Here is a 21,297-nt window from a genome sequence, read left to right as displayed (position 1 = left end):
ATATTTTGTCAAAAATAAGCAAAGGGGTAGCCTGTGAACAGGCTCTCCACTCGGCCAAAGGCCTGTTCACAGGCTAGGCATTTTCTGCCTTCCAGTACTCTCTTAAAGCTTTATCCATTTCCTATTGACAGACTGCATGGGGACAAGCTGCCAATTCAAATCTGTTGTCTTCTCCACATGATGCTATTAAAGGTTAGCACTGAAATGACTGATCCCACGCCTTGAAAAGCGTTTTTAGAGTATGTGTTGCGCTGTTGTGTTGATTTTTGGGTACTACATGTGGCTGTTTGATTAATTTTACCGTTGGAACACATATAATAATAACATGGGACCGGGAGAGAGTGCTAGTATTCAGCTCTGTAGTATAAAAGAGTATAAAAGCGTAAACATACAGGAAGAAAATTATCAGAATCAGATGGCCTTACCTGGGAAAAGACGATCAGCGTTAGTATTTAAGCAGAAGTTTGACCTAATCCTGGTTCTCAGACTGTCTGAAGTCTCTATTCGTGAACACAATCTAAGCTCAAACGATAGCGCAGCTGCCAGCCGCCATTATTTAAATTCGCCGCCAGGGAAAAAGTGAAGCTGCAATCTGTTCAGCGGTTTTCACGTTCGAAATAGATTTACCAAGCTGGAATTGACCGGAATTATGATTTTCTTTTGCTGATAACTTAACATGAAAGCTGAACTGGTTAATTTCTTTTTAAACCTTTATTCTTTTTCTCTGGTGTTCAACTGGGCAACTACCTCAGAAATTGAAAGCAATTCATCTTATTTCAAATGGGATCCTCGGGGCTATGTTTTTTACTGTCCTTGCATGGGTAAGAAACTTTACAATTTTTACAGTTTGATATTACTAATTATTAAGCTTTTAAGAACTTAAGCTTATAAAAAACTAAGTTTATGCGGTATTTAACTCATACTCGTATCCCTCATTTCCCAATTGCGTTTTCGCTTTGCGTTGTTGCCCTCGCCTCGAAAGTTTACAATTCGTCTGTAACTCTTGAAAAACCTGGCTGGTAAGCTTACATTTGTAAAACTCATAGGGACTATACTTGTTCGAGAAATACTTTTTGCCGTTTGTCTCTGATGACTCTTAGTTAATTTGCGGAGGAGAGTTAATTAATCCAGTGAAACATCACTTTTTGGGGCACCTCCCATTTAAGCAACCCTAACTTTTCTCTTCCCCCCCCCCCTCCCCCAAAGATCTTTATACATTTATCAGTTGCTTTTATTCAGGGGATTGGTCACAATAGGATTGTCTCCTGAATTAAGGCTCCACTTTATATAACAAGTCACAGATTCAGACCTTGAGTAAAGGCGTGGGGAACCCAAGGATAAATAATATTGATCTCTTTTTGATAAACAGGGAGGTTTGGAAATCAAGCTGAGCACTTTCTGGGAGCAATAGCATTTGCTAAGGCCCTTGACAGAACATTGATTCTTCCACCATGGAGAACATATGTAAGTGATATTTTTTCTGAACTGCATATTAAAATAACTTTTCTGAAGAGTAGTCAACTTTTCACAGGCAATATTAAAATGATATGTTAGTAAAATCCAACTAGTGGTGTATTATCAATGTTGCATTTTGATTGGTTGAGCCAGCAGTAGGCTATGTTATAGCCCACTAGTAGCGAAAAGCGCTGGCTTTGAAAACCAAAACAATGCCTTCAGCCTCATAGCCTATTGACTCAGAGCTCATTCGGGCTCGAGGAATAATTGTTAATAATAGAAATGTAGTTCAGGGTTTCAAAGGCATACCAAGTACTATTGTAATATATCTGTGTGTGTTATTATTATTATCATGTGATCCTCTCCAGTTCTTTTTCTGGGGACAGTCATTTCTCAGCAGCAATCCCACAGCTTAGAGACATAACACTTTCTGCATAGGGCAGTCCCAAGGATGGCTGACAACTGCACGTGCACTTCCAAAAATACCTGGTAGACTCAATCTCCCATACCAGGCCTGTGCATTCCCCGAGACAGTTCCAAGTGCACCAGTCATGATGGGTATTATTATTATTATAATCATCATTATTATTACTATTATTATTATTATTATTATTATTATTATTGTTATATGACTATCTTCTTTAACTTTATACGACCATTGATAATACAACATAATAGCCATGTCCATTTATAGGGTCAACGGATTAGAATGAAACACAAGTCTATTTGATAGAGAGTGTCTTTCTTAGGATGGGAGATGTTGATCCAAGGAGTGTGTTCTTCTGTAGCTGATGCATTTTGAGCTTATCCAGGAACAAGTTGGATGTTTTTCTCCAATCCTTTCTTGTTGTCCCAGGACTCCTATCACCACCGAAATTGTTGTGGCATTTATCACCCGCATTCATTATTATTGTTGTTATTATTATTATCATTATTATTATTATTATTATTATTGCTATTATTATTATTATTATTATTATTATTATGTAGAAATAGAAATTGGGATAGCCCAGACTTCATGCAGTTTTGATTTCTTTTCTTTTCTTTTCTTTCTTCTTTCCTTCTTTCTTTTGTTTTTTGAATAATCCAATCTCAAGCAGCATTTGTAAACTGCCTATATGTAGCAAGATTTACAATTGTACATTCAAAAACACAAATAAACTTTCCATTAATTGTTATTATTATTATTATTATTATTACAACCAACACATGTCTGAGTTGTCCTCTCTTGTACAAGACTTGATGAATGACATTGATATAAAGCCACTACATCCTAAACACAAACTTCTTCTGTACAGCCATATTATTATTATTATTATTATTATTATTATTATTATTACAACCAACACATGTCTGAATTGTCCTCTCTTGTACAAGACTTGATGAATGACATTGATATAAAGCCACTACATCCTAAACACAAATTCTTCTGTACAGCCGCTATGTCCTATCTAAATTGTCCTGGCATTTCACTATGGCTAATATATCCAAAACCTGGATAACGGAAAATCTCGACTCTGTAGTGAATGGCTATATTCGAAAATGGCTTAATATTCTGATATCTGGAACACTGAGCAATGTTTTCCTAGAACGCAATAAATTTGGTCTTAATATTTTTCCTCCCTCTATTAAATTTACTCAGTGCCAAACAGTTCTCCGAAATTCATTAAAAGAGTCACCAAATGCTTCCTTAAAAGATCTCTAGAAATCGTCAAGCTGTCACACTAATATTCAATATGATGTGTACAAATCCACTAAGGAAGTTCTTAAAGATTTCCATTCTAATCAAGAGGATAAACTGCAACACCACCTAACATCTCAAGGTTTCTTCTTCTCAAATGTTATCAAGTATTCATTGTCATCTGTAAATTCTATTTGGTCAGAGGCCCAGCCTTATCTACATCTATTATAATTTATTGTTATAATTATTACAGAGCCATCCAGGCACTTTCAAATCAATATATATGGCAGGCAGAGGGTGTGTATAAAGTCATGTATTATTAGTTTATTATTTTATAACTTTATTTAAGACAAGAGTACTAGTTGCCTTTGATGATTTTAATTTTGCAAATATGTATTTCCTATTTTGTAGTCTCCACTCCCTTTCTGGCCAATTCCAATGCTGATTTGAATCAGTGTTGATAAATTATGTTCTGAATTATGAGCCATTTTCTTGAGCCACACACTCTGGATTGTGTGACATTAAGAGAAGGCTGAAATTGATGTTAGATTAGTCCACACTTATTCCAAAACTCCAGTGACAGTCTTGCAAAGATTTGCAGTGAAACATGTATCTGGCATGAAACTGTGAGTTTTATAGTACTTCTTCAATAAAAGGAAATAAAATTTTACTCAAATCACTTGCATTCAATGATATACCGCATAAGAAAAAAAACATTTGATAATATTTATTTTATTTAAATTTTTGCCAACAAGCGAGTAATATGATCTCTTCTGTTTTTTTTTTCCACAGAAAAATGTCCCTTTCTCAGATTTTTTTCAAGTAGAGCCTCTCCAGTCATATCACAGAGTTATCTTAGCAGAAGACTTTATGAAGCACCTGGCACCTACTCACTGGCCAAAAGAAAACAGGCGTGGCTACTGCTGGCTACCTCCTGGATCTAATGCCAAATGTGTTCTAAAGGTAAAGGGCTGTACCATCCAACAGGGTTAATTGTTATACTTTACTACCTTTTTATGCAAGTCCCCACTCTAGGGCTCAAAATAATGACCGGTTACTGGACAGTGTCTGGCTAGGATGACAATTTGTCCAGACAAACTTTCAGTTGGTCGGTCATTTTGAAAGGTCAAGTGCATGGCTTTCAAATAGATAACTGGAAACATTAATCTTTTCTGGAATTATAATTCTGAAAATTACAAAAGAAGTTAAATGAAATAAAATATAGCTGCTTGCAGTCACAAATTCAGGAGATATGTCCAAGTTTGCACGCAGTTTTGTTAAAATCCTGTATCCGCCCCTGGTAGGAATATCTTAAGTGCAATTATATCAAAGGGTGAAAGGGTAGGAAACAATGTCATTTAGTTATTTTAAGGGCCTTATTAAAATATTTTGAGCAGACGAACCTTATGGCTATATCATTATTATTTGTTAAATGCTTGAAATAATGAAAAGAATACTTTACTGTTAGTAGGTTTATAAAAGGGGCACAATTTTGCAATGGAAGTTATACCAGAGGGATAAATTTTTTTGCCAAAAGTGGTATACAACAAGTTAAAGGGTTTGGGCCTTGGGACGGAGCCTCCGTATATAAAGCCTTGTTGAGTACTCCCCCCCCCAACCCCAGACAGACAACAGTGTTAAACAGAAATTTAAGTGACACATTCGTAGTAAAGACATAAATAGGTGACTTCAGGCTTAAACTTTCACAACCGCAGGAAGGAAATCCTTTCAAACCATTTTGGGATGAACTCGGAGTTGATTTTGAAGAAAAGATTGTCTATCATCTTGGTATTCGGGTACAGGACCCTTATGAGAGAGACCAGTGGAAGAAGGAGTAAGTATTTTTTTTTTAAAATTCTTGAATTCAATTTCTTTTCCGTCGACATGCATTTTCTCGATACATTTCTTTATGGTAGTAATAAGGAGAATTTGCCGACGCATGAAAAATTCAGTCATTATTTAAACAGTTCATAGGTATGAAAGGAGCAGCTCATTATACGGCAGGGTAATGGTAAGCCCCGTGTAAAAGGACGCAACATTGTTGGCTAACAACAGTGACTCTCGACAATTGCGTCCGTTTGCTCGTAGCTTTACTCGGGACGATTTGCCACGACGTTTTCTATGGCGAACAAGTCGAAACAATGTATCAAAAATGTTTCAACGTTATAATGTGCTGAAAATCCGGCTTCGTTGCGAATCGACCCGTGTTACATTGCCGTAATTTCCATTTTTCAGTCTTGGTCCATAAGAACGCAATGAAAAATGACCTCACCTTCGGTCAATAAGGCATTTATATTTTAAAAGAATGGTGCTGAAAAGTTCATCTTCTCTTCTGTGACAGATTTCCACCCTCAAAGCATCCTGTTCTTGCCTTCCGAGGCGCACCAGCAAGTTTTCCAGTAGAAGAGCAGAATCGCCAGCCACATGCTTTTCTAAAGTGGTCGGACAAGATTAACAAAGAGGTAGACGAATATATTCACAACAACTTGCCGCGAGGACCATATATTGGAATTCATCTGCGCAATGGAATTGACTGGGTATGACAACCATTTTTGAATCATATTTTTTCCCTTTCCCTCGTAAAAATCAGTATTTGAAAGCTAAAGGAGAAAACAAATTTTTAAAAAGCACTTCAACTCAAATTCTTCAATGTTTGATGTAGCTGACTGAAAGAGTGTTACATTCAACTGTGTCTAACTAGTAAGGAGTAAAACTAAAAACTGTAAGCAAAATGTTTCCTGTTTCATTCTTTTTTTTGTCAGAAAAATGCTTGTGACCACGCAGAGGGTATACCCCATTACATGGCCTCGCCTCAGTGTCTGGGATACTCACGTTACAGAACAGTCACAAGGAATCTTTGTTTCCCACCAAAGGAAGACATTCTTAATCGCACAGAGGAAGCTGTCAAAAACCTCGGCGCAAAAGCTGTGTTTGTTGCTACCGATTATGACCCAATGTTGACAGAACTGAATTCCAGACTTAAAGGACTCAATGTAAGTTGATGTTGAGTTTACGTGGAAAGAAGCGTGTTTCACTGAGAGGTGGCACGGGGGGGGGGGGGGGGGATTGGTCAATTATTGGAAGTTTGGGTAGGGATCAAAGGTGTGCCGCTGAGGCCTTCAAAAGTCATTTTGCTACCCTGTTTAAGAAAAAAGACGATGTACACAGAATTTGAAAGTGTTTAGTATTAAGACCAACATAATCGAATGGGATTTTTTCAAAACGTATGTTGGTCCCACAAATCAACACATCTTGACTGCGCACTGCCAACGTTTTCATCCTTGGTTCAAAGCTTCCGGAGCAAAATTTCTGGATAACAAAAAACCGAAAACGTAAAAAGTGAATTCGCACTATTTCAATCTTTACCCGTCTTATTCAATTTCATTTAATTTGTAAAATGTTGTCCAAATTTCCTGGGGTTGAATCCGAAAGGAACGTGTCTAAGTAAAGAAAAACCTCAGTTTTTGTGTCATGTTCACCGACGCCATAAAGCGGGCGCGTGAAATTGGAAATTTCATGTCGCATTTGTGCAACGAATGCTGAGAAAAAAGCGTTATGCTCGTGCAAAGTTGTTGTTTTGCTGCTATAAAAAACCTCTTGCTTTTTCGCCGTTCTCGTTGCCGTCGCCGTCGTTGTTAAGCTCCGTCTTGATGTGATTCAGAAATTTTGCCACCATGGTAACGTGACGTCACACTTCTCCTCGCTATTGAAAACTATTTCAAACGATATTTTGGCTGGCCAGACCAGCCTTCTTCAGGTCAACAGATGTTACTAAATTTTTAAAAGGGATCAAAAAGGAAGATTCACTACTTTTTCTACTGCCTAGGCTAGTTATTCAATGCTCTTAATATTTCTGGTTGTTTTCCAGGTGCAAGTTTTCCATTTAAACCCATGGCTTCCTCAGCTGGATCTTGCCATTCTTGGCAGAGCGGATCATTTTATCGGTAATTGTGTGTCTTCATTCTCGTCATTTGTGAAACGCGAAAGAGACTTCAGTGGCAAACCCTCATCTTTCTGGGCATTTGATGGTTAACACATGACTTTTAAAAGTTACGCCTGATGAGTTGGAAAAAATCAAGTAGAGAAACTTTTATGGAATTTTAAAAAACATTGCACTGTTGTAAACTCAGATGTACCAAAGAAAATATGTAATTGAACAGCAGCGAACGGCAACTACTAGTATTTAATAGACAAATCCAACAAACTGGGCTGTGCTGGGCGTCCTGCGTCTAAATAAGGTCGTGTTCGACAGGGCTAAGAAAACGCCCTTAGAAAACGCCCTTCTTTGTCGACTTTGCGCATGCGGAAATCAGGTCGTGGAAAGTTACACGGTCCACAGACTCTTACGTAAGATAGCCATTACTTGGAATTCTTGGAATTGAATCACAGTTCTTCGCAGCAATGAACAGAACTAGAGCAGTTGGGAAAAGAAATTATATAGGCTGAAAACTTGTAGTCTCACGCGCGCTCCTTCTTTTGTTTCGTCACGCGACGCACCTCCTCTTACAACTAAGGCCCGGTCCGGACGCCATAGCCGATTCGAATTCGAATTTAGGCAGACTCAAAAGGCCGGCTGAATTGACTCAGACGCCGATCTTCTTTGCAGCCGAGCTAAATTGGAAAAGAAAGAACGCCTAATTCGGTAAACCTCGTTACTTGAATTTATTCATTTGTTTCGGCTCATTTGAAGTTCGGCGTCGTAACAAAACCAGCTGAGCCAGGCATGAAGAATGGCTAAGCCGATCCAAATTCATTTAGACATTGCGAATTGATTCAGGCAACGTGTAGATTTCACAATTACTTATTTCCTTGAATTCGATTAGGCTCATGTGAAGTACGGTGTATGAACCGTTATAAGCAATCAAGCCAACTGGAAAATAGACTGCAAAACAGTCGGTTTTTTTCTCAAAATCAGTAAAGAAATCGGTGTTTTCAGCCTCGTTGCAGACCTTTTGTTTGACTGCCCGCGCGTACTTGACTACGCAAAAATACGGACTGTTTTGCAGTCTAACTGTAAAACTTATCACTTTCACTTGTTAAGAGCCACTGTCACGTGTTCAATAGCCACTCTTCGTGACTGTGTTAAATAATCGTGAATAATTGTTTTCGTGATTACAATGCTCTATAATACAGCCTGACTCAAAACATTGCAACTGCAGAACGCGCTTGGGGCCGCTTTATCTGTCACTCTCTCGATCACTGCAGCTACAAGACCGGTTGTAGGGTAGTCAATTTAAAACATGTCAAGACACAAGCCCAAAATCACCACCGGAGCTTGCACTGAAAATCGGCCTTCAGAGTAGCTATCACATGACGTCACAGCAGTCGTGATAGTGTTCCAAACCATTAGACCTTTGTCACGCGGCGGCCATTTTGTCTCAGGAGAGCTTTTTTATGCGGCCTACACTTAATTCCATCCGCCAAACTGACGTTGACACATTAATGATTCGTACACAAAGTAGGGTTAGCGTTAGGGTTAGGGTTAGGGTTAGGGTTAGGGTTATATATTTAAATCAAACTGGTATTCGTCACCAAATCCTCGTTGGTGTAGGGGTTAGAGAGGTGCACTCCAGATCGGATGCTCAGAGTTCGAATCCTACTCATTCTATCCTGAATTGTTTTCTTCCTTAAAAATTGAAGACACTTTGACTTTATGAACATTTCATCAAAAAATTTCGTATAAGAAAAGTGAAATGTCTTGTGAGAGGAGGATGTCAGTTTGGTGGATGGAATCAAGTGACGACCTTTTTATGCACGGCTAGCCTCGTAGAGAGATTGAGGCCAGCCGTGCATAAACAAAGCTTTTTAAATCCCCAGAGACACTCATGAAAATCAGTAGCCGCCTCGTGACAAAGTTATTTTCCGTGAAGTTCAACTCCACTGACTCTACTCAGCCTATTCCTATTCTTATGTAAATGAGTACTTTTATGCCATTAAATTTGTATAGATGCTTGCATGCAGATAGCAGTATTGTTTCCATCGCGTGACTACCAAAATACTGCACCCGTCATTATCCCTTAACTTTTATCACGCAAACAGGAATCAGACAGCAAAATGGACACTGTAGCATTAAAAGATGGTGAGACATCCAAATTCCTACAGTCATCAGAATCTGCAAAGGGAAAAGAGCACACTTCGAGGACAATTTTGGTCCTGAAAATTGTTTGCACTCTACTTGCACTGCTGTCGCTAGCCCTGATTATCGCATTAATTGTGGTGTTGACTGTTGACAAAACGGAATCCTCGCCAAAAGATGCACCGCCATACACGAGAATTAAAGACTGTCCACAATCAACAAAGTTAGAGATATCTTCTCCGGCACGCTCGGCAGGTGTTTACGACGATTTATCAAAGGAGGAAATCATCGCTGTGCGAGATTATATCCTCAGTCAACCTTCGCTGAATGTGACGCCCTATCAAAAGGCTGCCATTAACGACAACTACATTCACTTGATTGAGCTACAGCAACCAGCCAAAGATGAGGCGATTGATTATCTCGACAGTGAAAACGCTCCTAAGCCTGAACGCAAAGCACGTGTTATCATCTTCAATGGAGGTAAAAGTAATCCCGATGTGAGAGAATATATAGTCAGTCCTGCAGGAAAACCATCTTATCACAATGAAACAAGAGGCCCCGGGCAAAAATATCCGATTCCATTTGATTACCGGCCAACAAACAGTAAAGAGAGCGCAGTGCTGGATAAGATAGTTCTCAATGTGACAACTCAAGTGCGTGACCTGTTGTTTGAGAGCTATGATGGTTACACCTACGGTGGGTGTACAGATCGCTGCCTTACTCTCTCTTATTCCGCACCAGGGGAATTTGGTGATCGCAAGTCATGGGTTTGGCTCTCGAGAGATTTTCTGGGTTACTACCTGCATCCTGTGGGATTTGAGTTTTATGTCAACATCAAAGGGAGTGATGCATCGTTATTTAAAGTGGAAAAGGTATTTTACTTCAACACTTCCTTTCAAAGTGTGGAGGAGTTAATGAGCGCCTACAACAATGGTTCTCTTCAGAAAACATTCCTTCCAGCACCTTCTTCATCCGATGATTCACCCCTGTATTCCACTTTTCTCCGCCGCGGCAAACCCCAGCCTCCAAAACCGCTGCGCCCACCTCAATTGGTTGAGCCCGATGGCAAGCGCTACGTGGTCAGCGGACGTCACGTGGAGTACATGAAATGGAGTTTTGACTTCCGCTCTCGCAGCTCTACCGGTTTACAGCTGTTTGATCTCAGATTCGATGGAGAACGAATCGTGTACGAACTCAGTTTACAGGAAGCTGCAGCATTTTACTCAGGGTGGAGTCCGATGCAAATGGGCACAGACTACTTGGATACGAGTTGGGGCATGGGGTTCAGTAAATTTGAACTTGTCCAAGGTGTGGACTGCCCCAGTACCGCCACCTTCTTTGATACCTTACATTTTGTTGACGCAGAAGCTCCCGCCAAGTATAGAAACTCGATATGTTTGTTTGAGATGAATCTCGGACTTCCACTGCGCAGGCATTTTGACAACAATTTCGACGGAGGATTCAATTTCTACGGAGGCATGCCTGGTACCGCGTTAGTTCTGCGATCAGTCTCAACAGCGTACAACTATGATTACATTTACGATTACTTGTTCTACCCAAATGGCGTATTGGAGGTAAGGGTGTCGACCTCTGGGTATGTACAGGCGACCTTCTGGACATCAAACGAGTCTCCTTATGGCAATCAAATCCATCCATTCGTAGCAGGCACAATTCACGATCACTTGCTGAACTATAAAGTGGATTTGGATATAGGAGGACGAAAAAATTCTTATGAAACGGTTGACATCGAGGTTGAAAACATCACAAGCCCTTGGTTTCCTGGAGTCCGAAGAGTGCAAAAGGTGCTAAGACGAAGCTTGAAGAAAACTGAGCAGGAAGCTATTTATCATAAAAACTTTGACCACCCAAAATACCTGAATTTCTTTAGCGAGGAAAACGTGAACAAGATGGGCGTGAATCGAGGATATCGCATCCACATACGGGACATGATGAAGCAGATGTATCCAAACGACTGGCAACTAGTGAGAGGGGCCGAATGGTCGAAAAACCAGATGACGGTCACAAAGTACAAGGAACATGAAAAAACAAGCTCCTCAGTTTACTCACAATTTGGGATGTATGACCCAGTGGTTGATTTTGCACGATACACAGCAGATAACGAAAGCATCGTGAACGAAGACCTGGTTGCCTGGGTAACAGTGGGCATGATGCACGTGCCTCATTCAGAAGATATTCCGAACACTGCGACCGCTGCCAACTCGGCCAGCTTTTTCTTGCGCCCGTACAACTATTTTGACGAAGATCCGTCCATGGCTTCCCATGACGCTTTGCTGATCTTGCCGACAAAAAATGGTGCTGACGTGGATAGGTTTGGAACTCCCCAGGGACCTGAATGCGCAGTGAAAAGCAAGCCCTTAGACTTTAAAGGAAAGTATGGAGATATCTAAGACTTGAACTGTAAAAAAACTTTTTACCTGATATATCGACCCCTTACGGAACAAAGAGTGTTTCAAGATTTGAAGAAGAATTTATCTCCTATAAACTCGTAGCCTTTAAATCCTCTGATATTGTTCTTATTCTTGTTTTCTACTGTTTTGGTTTTCACTTTTAGTCGATTTGTAGGTACGATATCTGATGTTTTCTCCAGACAAAGCCGTCTTTAGTGACGGAGACCGTTTGTCGTTTGTTTGGCCTATACGATTATGACAAAATGAGAGAATTATTGTAAGTATAACCTAACGGACGCAAACTTGGATCACGGTCATGGCTGTCTAGCCTGCGAGCAAACTCTGTTAGAAGTCGAGTCCATTGTATGGCAATTTTTTTAATCAAGTACTTAAAGTAAAAGGGCGGATTTCCATATCGTGTAATTTGTATGTGCGCACGCGAATGAAATTTACGTATGTAAATTAAGACAACCCCTTCGCCAGGACTTTTCTCTAAAGAAATAGGAAGGCCCAATCTCTTCTGTAAAAAGTTCCAGCCGTTATCGTTTGTCTCACGATGGTCTTTTTGTTTGTTGATTGCGGCGCTTCGACTCACTTTACCTATTTCTGCTGCTTTTCCCATCTTTTCTACATCACATCCGAACACCCTCCCCTCATCCCCCTCCCCCAATATCCACCACCACCCCCACCACGGTCCCTTCCCATCATGTCTCCTTCCCATCAGCCAGTTGGAAGGTTTAAACAAGCTCGCAAGGACTTCTGGATCCGGTACAAAAGCGCAGAAGAAAAGATGGCGGACGCGTGGCGGACCGCGTCGTGCATGCAAGGAGAAGTATGGAAATTTTTCCTCTTTCGTTGACTGTGGGTGCCTTAGACGCTTTTTAAGCAGTTGCGTTAATTCTAAAACTGGATTTCCGAAATGACTGTTTGTTATGAGGTAACTGATACTCCGCAAACTCATTTGATGTGAAAGACAAAATCTGGCCACCACGTGCCTGCTTTGATTTTGGGCTCCAGATACTGCTTCATGCGACCCCTTCTAAAACGTATTTGTAATATGGAGTGTCTTCCTTTACTTTTAAGGTGCTAAAGCGTAACCAGTAGAATAATGAACCTCTAAGCACAAGTTTTAGTAACCGAAAAAGGAAATACTTACAAAGAAACCTTTTATAAATCAAGACCTATTAAAAAGGAAGTGGGCACTATTATGAAAGGCAATCCAAAATAATTTTCAGAGTGATAATGAAAGAACCAACCGGGTGTAATATATCTAATATGGGACATTACTGCTTATAAAGGGGTTCATTTGATGAGAGCACGTAATCTGCTACAAATTTGTTTCACTGGAATGATGAGGAAAAATTAAACTTTCGTTCTTCTGATATGAGATATGAGTGAATATTATTTGTATATTCTGACCAGTGAAAGTGTTCAACTTTGTAGGACAAATGCTGGCACTTGTTGCTTCCTTACCATAGTCATTCTATTTACAGGACTATTAAAATGTAACAGTGTGCCTGAGGAAAGATGGTGTATGACGAGCTTTTTGACTAAAATCAGTACAATATCCAGTCTAAAGATTGAACCCATTTAAGAAGAATCCTGGTACAATGATAGTGAGGTAAGGATATTTGGGGAAATATATGAATGGTTCGAAAAAAAGTGACAATTTTCTATTTTGACATCAAAATTAAAGGCACTGTTTCTCTCTCTGAGCCCTGGACAATAATTATGATTAAAGTTGAAAAAAAAAAAGACACTCAACTCAATTTGAAAGATGACATGTTAAATTTAATATGTTGAATTTGCCCGTTCTTTTCACACAATCCAGTCACATTTTTTCACATTTTTGCCCTAGAAAAACTTACTCCTACATCCTCAGAAAAGGTAAACTTCTATAATTTCCCTCATCCTTCCCTTCACAAAATTGAAAATCATGTGTCCCTTGATTTGTGAAAATGCAACAATAGTGAACTGGGCAGAGGCGTTTATACTGTCGGTGCTAAGAAAATAAAAGTGTTCCAAGGATTTGTGTGAGATTGAAGGGATTATGAAAATTTTGGAAACATTGTTTTAATTTTGTTTGTTTGGTGTTTTTTCTTTTCATGTCACTGTTATGATGACAAAAAAAGGCTTAATGTATGAGTTGAGTATTACCCCCACTTGACTGTGAATATATCAAGTTCTGAGCAGTGACAACTAGTTGCACTATTGTGAATGGCTGACTGATGTTGAATCAATATTCTAGTGCTAACTTTCGTATTATTCTACTTTCAGGTTTCCAGCTTCTGTAAGATTAACTTTAGATGGTAAGGTTGTTGATTGTTCTTATTCAGCGATTACTCTTGATGATTGACCTGTGTCCCCTGGGTCTCCGAGGATGAATTATAGTGTAACGTACACAGCCTGAGAAAACAGGCATTTTGTGATGCCACCACTGGTTTCCCCTCAAAATGATGTCTGAGGAACGACTGCAGAAATGCACTACCCTGCTGTGGGTAGTGACATGTCATGAGTATGAAATTTCTGTGCTCGTTCCTCAGATATCATTTGGCAGGGAAACCAGTGGTGGTGTCACGAAATGTTGGCTGTTTTCTCAAGCTATGACCTACCATACAGGAAAGTTGCATTTGTGACACTGGGTGATGAGACATGGCAAAGGTGGTGACTGCATGTCACCCACTAAGAAGTGACAGTGCAGGGTGATTCACTTTATTTAAGTCGCTGACAGTGTGGCAATTCTCTTGATTTCTTTCTCCTTTTACCAATTATATCGAAAGACCAGAGTATAAGTTTCTTATATATTTAGGCATCTGAAATTAGTGGGCAGTAATTGGTATGAAAATGAGACTTGTGATGGTAAAAAAAAAGATATAAAAAGCAAGCAAGAAAATATTGATATCTTTTTAGGATAGTACATACATACATACATACATATACTTTATTTATGCTCGAAATTTACAGAGTAGCTGTAGAGCTAATGTATTCGAGAAAATAAGTTAAAATAAAATAAAATATGCTATATTACAATTCAATATCATTTATAAACTATATACAACATTATGCATGCAAAGGAAAATATAACTGGTAAATCTACTGTGGAAAAGCTTCATATCTGAGGATCTCCTGCTTGAATTCTAGAAAATTTAATGTTTTGTAAGTGTCTGGGAGGGAGTTCCATATTTTGCTAGCTAAGTATGAAAAAGGGTGCAGACTGTAAGTCTTTGTTTTTGGGTTGGGAAGGGCCAGGATATGATTTCCGCGCAAATTGTAGGATGAAGATCGTACGGTGAACATATCTTTTAAGTAACCTGGATAATTCGTAAAGAACAGACTCTTATATAAGGTGATCATAAAGTTCTGGAGGCGTCTAATGAATAGAGATTTCATGTTAACTTTGCTTAGTAAAATGTCATATGGAGAGCTGTAGTCCTGTAGTATAAACCTAAGAATGCGCTTATTTAGGTTATCCACTTTGTCGGCATTGCGCGCACCACAGAAATGCCACACAGAAGAAAAGTAGTAGAAATGTGGTAAAATAAAGGCCTTATAAAGCTTCAATAGCGTCTCCTTATTAATAAGTTTCCGAAATCTAAGCATTACGCAGGGTTGTCAAAATGTGCCAGCGACCGGTGCTATCGCCGGCTACTCTGAGGTTTTCGCCGGCTGTAAATATCGCCTCCTGGGGGGCTTCCGGCCCCAGGTGCCGCCTACTCACTTTAATTCTCCGGCTACTTCGAATCATTTTGACAACCCTGCATTACGTTAAATTGATTAGTTATTTTCTTACAGATAACCGATATGTGGTTATCAAAAGAGAGCCTATTATCTATTGTCATCCCAAATATATCTATTGAGTTATTTACTGGGAAACTAAAATTGTGCTCAGTTTTTCCCAGGATTAGAGCTTGGTGCTTTTTCTCGTTGACAATCATGCCATTGTTTTTATACCACTGATTTGCGACATTAACTTTTGACAAATGCACTCTTCCAGTGCGAGTGGGTCTAGGCTAGACGAGTAAATCTGATGGTCGTCTGCGTATGCGTTTAGTTTTGCATATTTCACATGCTTCTTATTAATCCACGCCAAGACAGATCTTCAAGTGGCTTTGCTGCAAACTTCCCTGATAACTCGCCCCTTCCCTGTTTTGTCCCTCCAGGTTGATTCACAGCACTAATATAGAGTTTGTTGATGACGTCCCTGGTTAACCCTGTGATTGGATCCACTTCCCCTAAATTCTTTTTTTCCTCCTCATTATCATCGTCTTCCACTTCCTATGTGAATGGTTCAGTATCTTCCTCCTCCTCATCATCATCATCGTCGTCGTCTTCCACTTCCTGTCCCTGCTTATTACCTTATGCACGCTCTTCTCGTCTCTATCCTTCTGCTCATCATCATCCTTTTCTCTAAATTCCTGTCCCCGCATTCCCCATTTTACTTACGGATTCTCCAGTATTTCCGCCAACGCTTCCTGTTTCATGTGTTCCCGAAGAAAAATATTGCAAACTTTTTGGGTGGAATCTTCTCATCTGGTGCAGGAACATCAATCCGGGCTGGCCAATGAGGATATCCACGCATCTTTGCCCATATTAAATCACCTGGAGAAAACGCCATCGTCAAAGTGAGTGGCCATCTTCTCTGGAGTCATAGTGACAATCATAGGTTTGTAATAAGTGACAATTTAATTTACAGGATAGGAAAAAAAATCACATTTTTGTTTAAATTATTAATGAAGTATTTGTGTGATTACGACCTGTTCTTGTGAGACTAAAAATTAGACAAGTATATATTATTGGCTAGAAACTATAGGACACATTATTGTTGAGGCATGTGGACATGAATATTGATTTTAATAGTCATCCATGTTCCTCCTTGAATAGGTGCAGTGAGAAAATAAACTTGGAACAAGTGCTGCAGGGAAAAATTAATGTCAAGTAGTGCTGAACTGCACATCCACCAAAGAACCATTATATACCTTGTATAATCTGGATGATGGTATTTTTAGTGTGATAGAGGTACAGTACAGTATTAGTACTTCCTGATTGTAGATCTGGTCTGATTTGAATTCTTCACCTTACCAATTTTTTTTTTACACTTAAGAACTACATGTGTGTATAGTACAGTCATGTCTCCTTATTAAGTAATGTTAAAAGTACTTGTAAGTCACCACAAGAAAACTTGCCTTGTTACTTTTAATAGAAACAAACAACATATTCAATACTTAGAAACCCTTGCTGTTTTTTGGTTGCACTTAACAGTAAATATTATTCCATCTCAGAAGTTTTAACCAATTATTATTTTAACCACTCAACATTTGACTTTGGTGTATGACAACTTAGATGGGTGCAGTTAAAAAGTATTAGAAGTACTTTAAGTATTTTTGCCTTTTAAGAAAGTTGTTACTAATACAGCAACCTGTTTTTGTTATAATTTAAGATTTCAATTCGGTGTGGTTGGTATTTTTTTCTGGGGCATGCAGTGATGGTATGAATTTCTTCACCTGACATTTTTTTATTTGAAGACATCATCAGAGTGGTTGTCTGAGCATGTCCTTAAAACAGTCTTCAGTAATATTGAAAAAATCCTTTGCTGTTGAAAAGTAAAAAATGTAACCTTTTCCACTCTTTTATATTTTAGGTGAAAGAACAAGTGAACTGTTTTAACTCAAGTTATAAAAAAATTCTGCTGACCTTACAATCATTTGCAGGTGAGTAAAACCTGCTGAACTGTTGTTGAAATGTCCACATTCAGTGGTCACCTCCACGCAACAGCACTAGCATTGGCTAGGATTTTATTCTTGTTCTTAAACCTCTACTCAACAACCATGCAGCCATAGGGAAAATCTAATTTCTGTGTGACCCATTCGCTAAGACCATTACTTTAGCAATAAGAAATATTCATAATTACGGTAAAAATGTAACAGCAGTGCTACTACAATAAATACTCAGATCTACATAGTAGTTCTACTTTTTCAATTCTACCAATTAAATTTTTCAAAAGGTTGTCTCTACAGTGGTGAAAGGCTATCTTCCATTTCGATATGGGTTTTCTTGTTACCAGATAGGACCAAAGTGGCTTAGACACAATACAAATCATGAGGGAGAACACATGGGCCACAGGAAAAAATAAGAAGTCACAAAAATCTTGTTTCAAAACACACCTGTACTTCCTTTTTAAATAATTTCATGATCTTTGGGTTTTTGGCCAAAACATTTCCCTCCACTACATTGAAGCTTAGTCATTAGACAGAGTAAAATGGGAAAACAAGAGTTTAAAAAAAAGAAGTAATTTACTTAAATCCTAAGGAGCACATCCTTCTGGCCATTTCGAAACCTTGAAAGCCATAATTTGGCTCCAGGAACAAAAGCCAGTCTAGTGCAGTGGTCATTGTATTTATTTTTGTAAACAATATTTTTTGAAGTTTTGGGGGTTTTTGACCAGAAAATGACTAGGAAGCAGCTTGATTAGTTTAAATGGCTTTTTTGACAAACAAATCTCAAATGGCAATTTGGTTTAAGACCTGGTAGTGATTACCCCCGATTCTCCTGCATTGTTTTTTCTTATCATAGATCTCACCTGTTGCAGTGATGAGTAATTAACCACTGTGTGCTGAATAATCTGTGTGGCTTCACAAACGAGCTTTTTAAATCTGAGCAACAGGGTTTTAAAGTTCAAAAACTGTTTTTTTTGCCAATAATAAATGTACAAGGAAAATCCTTTTCATCTGAGTTTGAATTTCTTTCATTTTCAGCATACCTCAAGATCTTTGTACAAATGACAAGGGAAACCAGATCATGTGACATCCTGTAAGTTATAAAATTGTTACTATCAAACTTGGAAAATCATGAACACCTGAAATATTTTAGGAATGTCAGTATGTTTTGAGACCTATCTCAACAAAGATCGGTACACATAGACTAACACGAGCAGAACACAAGCCACAAATTAATAATTTTTACTGTTACTGCTTGTAATTTAGTCATTCACAGTTTTAATGGTTTAATGAACCTTTCAATCATGTAACCCCACTTTTAAAAAAATACAGTTTACATTTCGTTACATTATAATAAAGGCTGAATCAAACAATAAATAAATATGTACCCAATGTATGTACTTACTAGTAATCAACCTAAAAAGTGCTAAAACCTTTCCCAAGTCCAGTTGATTTGCATTTAAACTCCCATAAGAGTGCACCAATCTTTTGTCCAGATGATGATGTGCTATTTTGGTTGGAGTGTGATCATTCCTGCCTCTGAATCAGAAATGTTGATAGATCAATGCACAGGGGCCATCTGATGGATCTAACTTTGTCTCCTGCATGTAATTACCAGTAATTAAAACAAGGTGTTGCAAAGATCTACCCCTGAAACCTGTTTTGTTTAGTTGTTCATAAGTGGCTAAGTTTGACTATTAAAGTATTAAAGGAGAGCAAGAAACTTTTATAATATCAGTTTTCCACATTATAAAATAATGGTAGGCAGACAAAACATTGGTGGTCAGAAAAGAAAGACATTTTGTACATGAAGGGTTTGAAATATTGAAAATGACTGCCCAGCATTGTACATGCAACATAAAAGTGCTTAAAACTTTTGGGCAAGTTGTTTAAAGGCTGATTAGTGCTGACTCAGGGTTAAATTTTCTTTTTCTTTTGTTCAAAAGCACTTCCTCAATAATTTGTGTGATTCCATTTAGCATATCCAATCATCAAATTGTAGACGAAAAGAATAAGACTGAATTTGTTGTTTTAAGCTTTTATATCTGAGTTCAATTTTGCACAAACCCTGGATTATCTTAACCCAGCTTTGAACAACCCAACCCAGAATTTTAAAGAAAATTGAGCATAAATAATATCTTATGCAGACATTAATCTCACTTTAGCTGCAGAAGACCAAAACACAAGTAGTAAAAGCACTATGTACAGCTTGATACATGACCACTGAAAACAGGTCACTAAATTGGCGACTTTCGCTCCATAATATCTTTTCAACAAATTTTTTTCTACTTGCTATGGCGACCAATTTAATGGTAGCATCTTGGAGCACTGAATAGTACATTAAAATAGTTCAGCCCACTAAGGAATTATTTTAACTTAATAGGAAATTTTTCACTTTTCTTTTCAGAACGAAGAAGGTGTGTCAACTCAAGTGAAACCACTGTAACTCTAAAAATCACTGAAAAAAAAAACAAACAATCATTTCTGTTAAGTTAATGTCAAATTAACTATTGTCAAAAGTAATATTGGGTAAATTTTTTAAAGTGGTCGAGTGGTTTGAAAATAATTTTGTTATTAATAATGGGTGCTTTTTCTCTTAAAAACCTGAGGAAAAGCCTTTTGTGACAATATAAATGTGACTTGATCACTGAAATAAATTTGTATTAACTCTGAAAGAAGGCAAATAAAACTAAATAAGTGAGAGTGTTTTACCAAGTTTAAGACTTCAGCGACAGCCTATTGCCCCTTAGCCATCATTTGCTACCTGTACCGATAAGTGTCACAGTGCATGTTAAAAATCTTTCAATCTGTTATTTTTTGGATGCATACCACTGGCTCAAACATAAGGGTGACAAAATAGTAATTTTCCCATTACTAGGCAGACTAGAAGTGAAAGTGTTCATAATGAGTTCTTGAAGAATGATGAAGTGTTATTTGAATATGGAGCTGGGGAGGCCTGGGGATGGGGAAAGGGTGGCGAAGCCTGGAGAAATGCTCTTGATGGCGCCATTCCATGATACCAGATTTGGTATTGTGCTCTGATTAGCCAAACGTCTTCATGCTGACAGATTTGCAGAGCTGTTGACAGTATCGCACACTTTCAGTATCATGCTCCGGCCTACAGTTGGGGAAAAGATTTTTTAAAACACGGATTTTGAGCAAGCGATACAAATTTCTTCGCAACCTTTTTTTGCTTATCCCTCAGCTGCAAGAAGAGCAAAAAATATGCCTGTGATCTGTTGCAAAATAAAGAAGCCTTCAAAATATTGAACTTTTCTTATACTCTCTTGTGATAAACTACAGTCACATTTACAAAGCTATTGACTCATAAACCGACATTCAAAAGGTACAGCAGTATTATCACGCTCCTACCAAAAGCGTGTTAAAACTAAAGAATCAGTGGATATATGCAAAGTATGCATGTTGCATACACCTAAGCCTTGTGCTCCGACAACACATAAACCACGACTGTGTGGAGATACCACGACTGTGTGGTCGAGTGGTTTGAAAATAATTTTGTTATTAATAATGGGTACTTTTTCTCTTAAAAACCTGAGGAAAAGCCTTTTGTGACAATATAAATGTGACTTGATCACTGAAATAAATTTGTATTAACTCTGAAAGAAGGCAAATAAAACTAAATAAGTGAGAGTGTTTTACCAAGTTTAAGACTTCAGCGACAGCCTATTGCCCCTTAGCCATCATTTGCTACCTGTACCGATAAGTGTCACAGTGCATGTTAAGAATCTCTCAATCTGTTATTTTTTGGATGCATACATGTAGGATTTTGACCACTGGCTCAAACATAAGGTGACAAAATAGTAATTCTACCATTACTAGGCAGACTAGAAGTGAAAGTGTTCATAATGAGTTCTTGAAGAATGATGAAGTGTTATTTGAATATGGAGCTGGGGAGGCCTGGGGATGGGGAAAGGGTGGCGAAGCCTGGAGACATGCTCTTGA

At 38.4% G+C, this 21,297-nt stretch overlaps 2 protein-coding genes, 1 long non-coding RNA gene and 1 other non-coding gene across 6 annotated transcripts; all 4 read left to right on the top strand.

The window, feature by feature from the left end:
- The first annotated feature begins 640 nt into the window (after nt 1–640).
- On the top strand, nt 641–8,610 carry LOC140951927 (GDP-fucose protein O-fucosyltransferase 1-like). Its single transcript, XM_073401303.1, has 7 exons — nt 641–821; nt 1,370–1,464; nt 3,929–4,099; nt 4,852–4,970; nt 5,478–5,673; nt 5,899–6,129; nt 7,005–8,610. Exons 1-7 carry the CDS (start codon nt 677–679, stop codon nt 7,167–7,169), a joined length of 1,122 nt encoding a protein of 373 aa, XP_073257404.1. The 5' UTR covers nt 641–676; the 3' UTR covers nt 7,170–8,610.
- Nucleotides 8,611–8,752: 142 nt separating this feature from the next.
- On the top strand, nt 8,753–12,031 carry LOC140951926 (diamine oxidase [copper-containing]-like). Its single transcript, XM_073401302.1, has one exon. The coding sequence runs from the start codon at nt 9,191–9,193 to the stop codon at nt 11,618–11,620; it is 2,430 nt and encodes an 809-aa protein (XP_073257403.1). The 5' UTR covers nt 8,753–9,190; the 3' UTR covers nt 11,621–12,031.
- Nucleotides 12,032–12,468: 437 nt separating this feature from the next.
- LOC140952893 (uncharacterized) lies at nt 12,469–20,090 on the top strand. 3 transcript variants are annotated; one of them, XR_012167414.1, is made up of 8 exons: nt 12,469–12,557; nt 13,114–13,241; nt 13,898–13,929; nt 15,781–16,283; nt 16,502–16,636; nt 17,259–17,328; nt 18,373–18,427; nt 19,742–20,090. It is a non-coding gene; the product is annotated as an uncharacterized lncRNA (long non-coding RNA). The 3 variants fall into 3 exon arrangements; XR_012167415.1 differs by lacking the exon at nt 12,469–12,557 and having other exon boundaries at nt 12,963–13,241; nt 15,781–16,242; XR_012167413.1 differs by lacking the exon at nt 12,469–12,557 and having other exon boundaries at nt 12,963–13,241.
- LOC140953432 (small nucleolar RNA SNORD36) lies at nt 18,201–18,279 on the top strand. The gene has a single exon (XR_012167460.1). It is a non-coding gene; the product is annotated as a small nucleolar RNA SNORD36 (small nucleolar RNA).
- Nucleotides 20,091–21,297: the final 1,207 nt, after the last annotated feature.

The sequence above is a fragment of the Porites lutea genome, chromosome 11 (assembly GCF_958299795.1).
Source record: "Porites lutea chromosome 11, jaPorLute2.1, whole genome shotgun sequence".
Classification (NCBI taxonomy): Eukaryota; Metazoa; Cnidaria; class Anthozoa; order Scleractinia; family Poritidae; genus Porites; species Porites lutea.
Note: the sequence above shows the minus strand (reverse complement) of the source record. Positions and strands in the feature narration are given on the sequence as shown.

Coding starts and splice junctions, on each gene's coding strand:
- LOC140951927 (XM_073401303.1), top strand. CDS start 677: ATGAAAGCTGAACTGGTTAATTTCTTTTTAAACCTTTATTCTTTTTCT. Junction 1,465..3,928: donor TTCCACCATGGAGAACATAT/GTAAGTGATATT, acceptor TTTTTTCCACAG/AAAAATGTCCCTTTCTCAGA. Junction 4,971..5,477: donor AGAGACCAGTGGAAGAAGGA/GTAAGTATTTTT, acceptor CTTCTGTGACAG/ATTTCCACCCTCAAAGCATC.
- LOC140951926 (XM_073401302.1), top strand. CDS start 9,191: ATGGACACTGTAGCATTAAAAGATGGTGAGACATCCAAATTCCTACAG.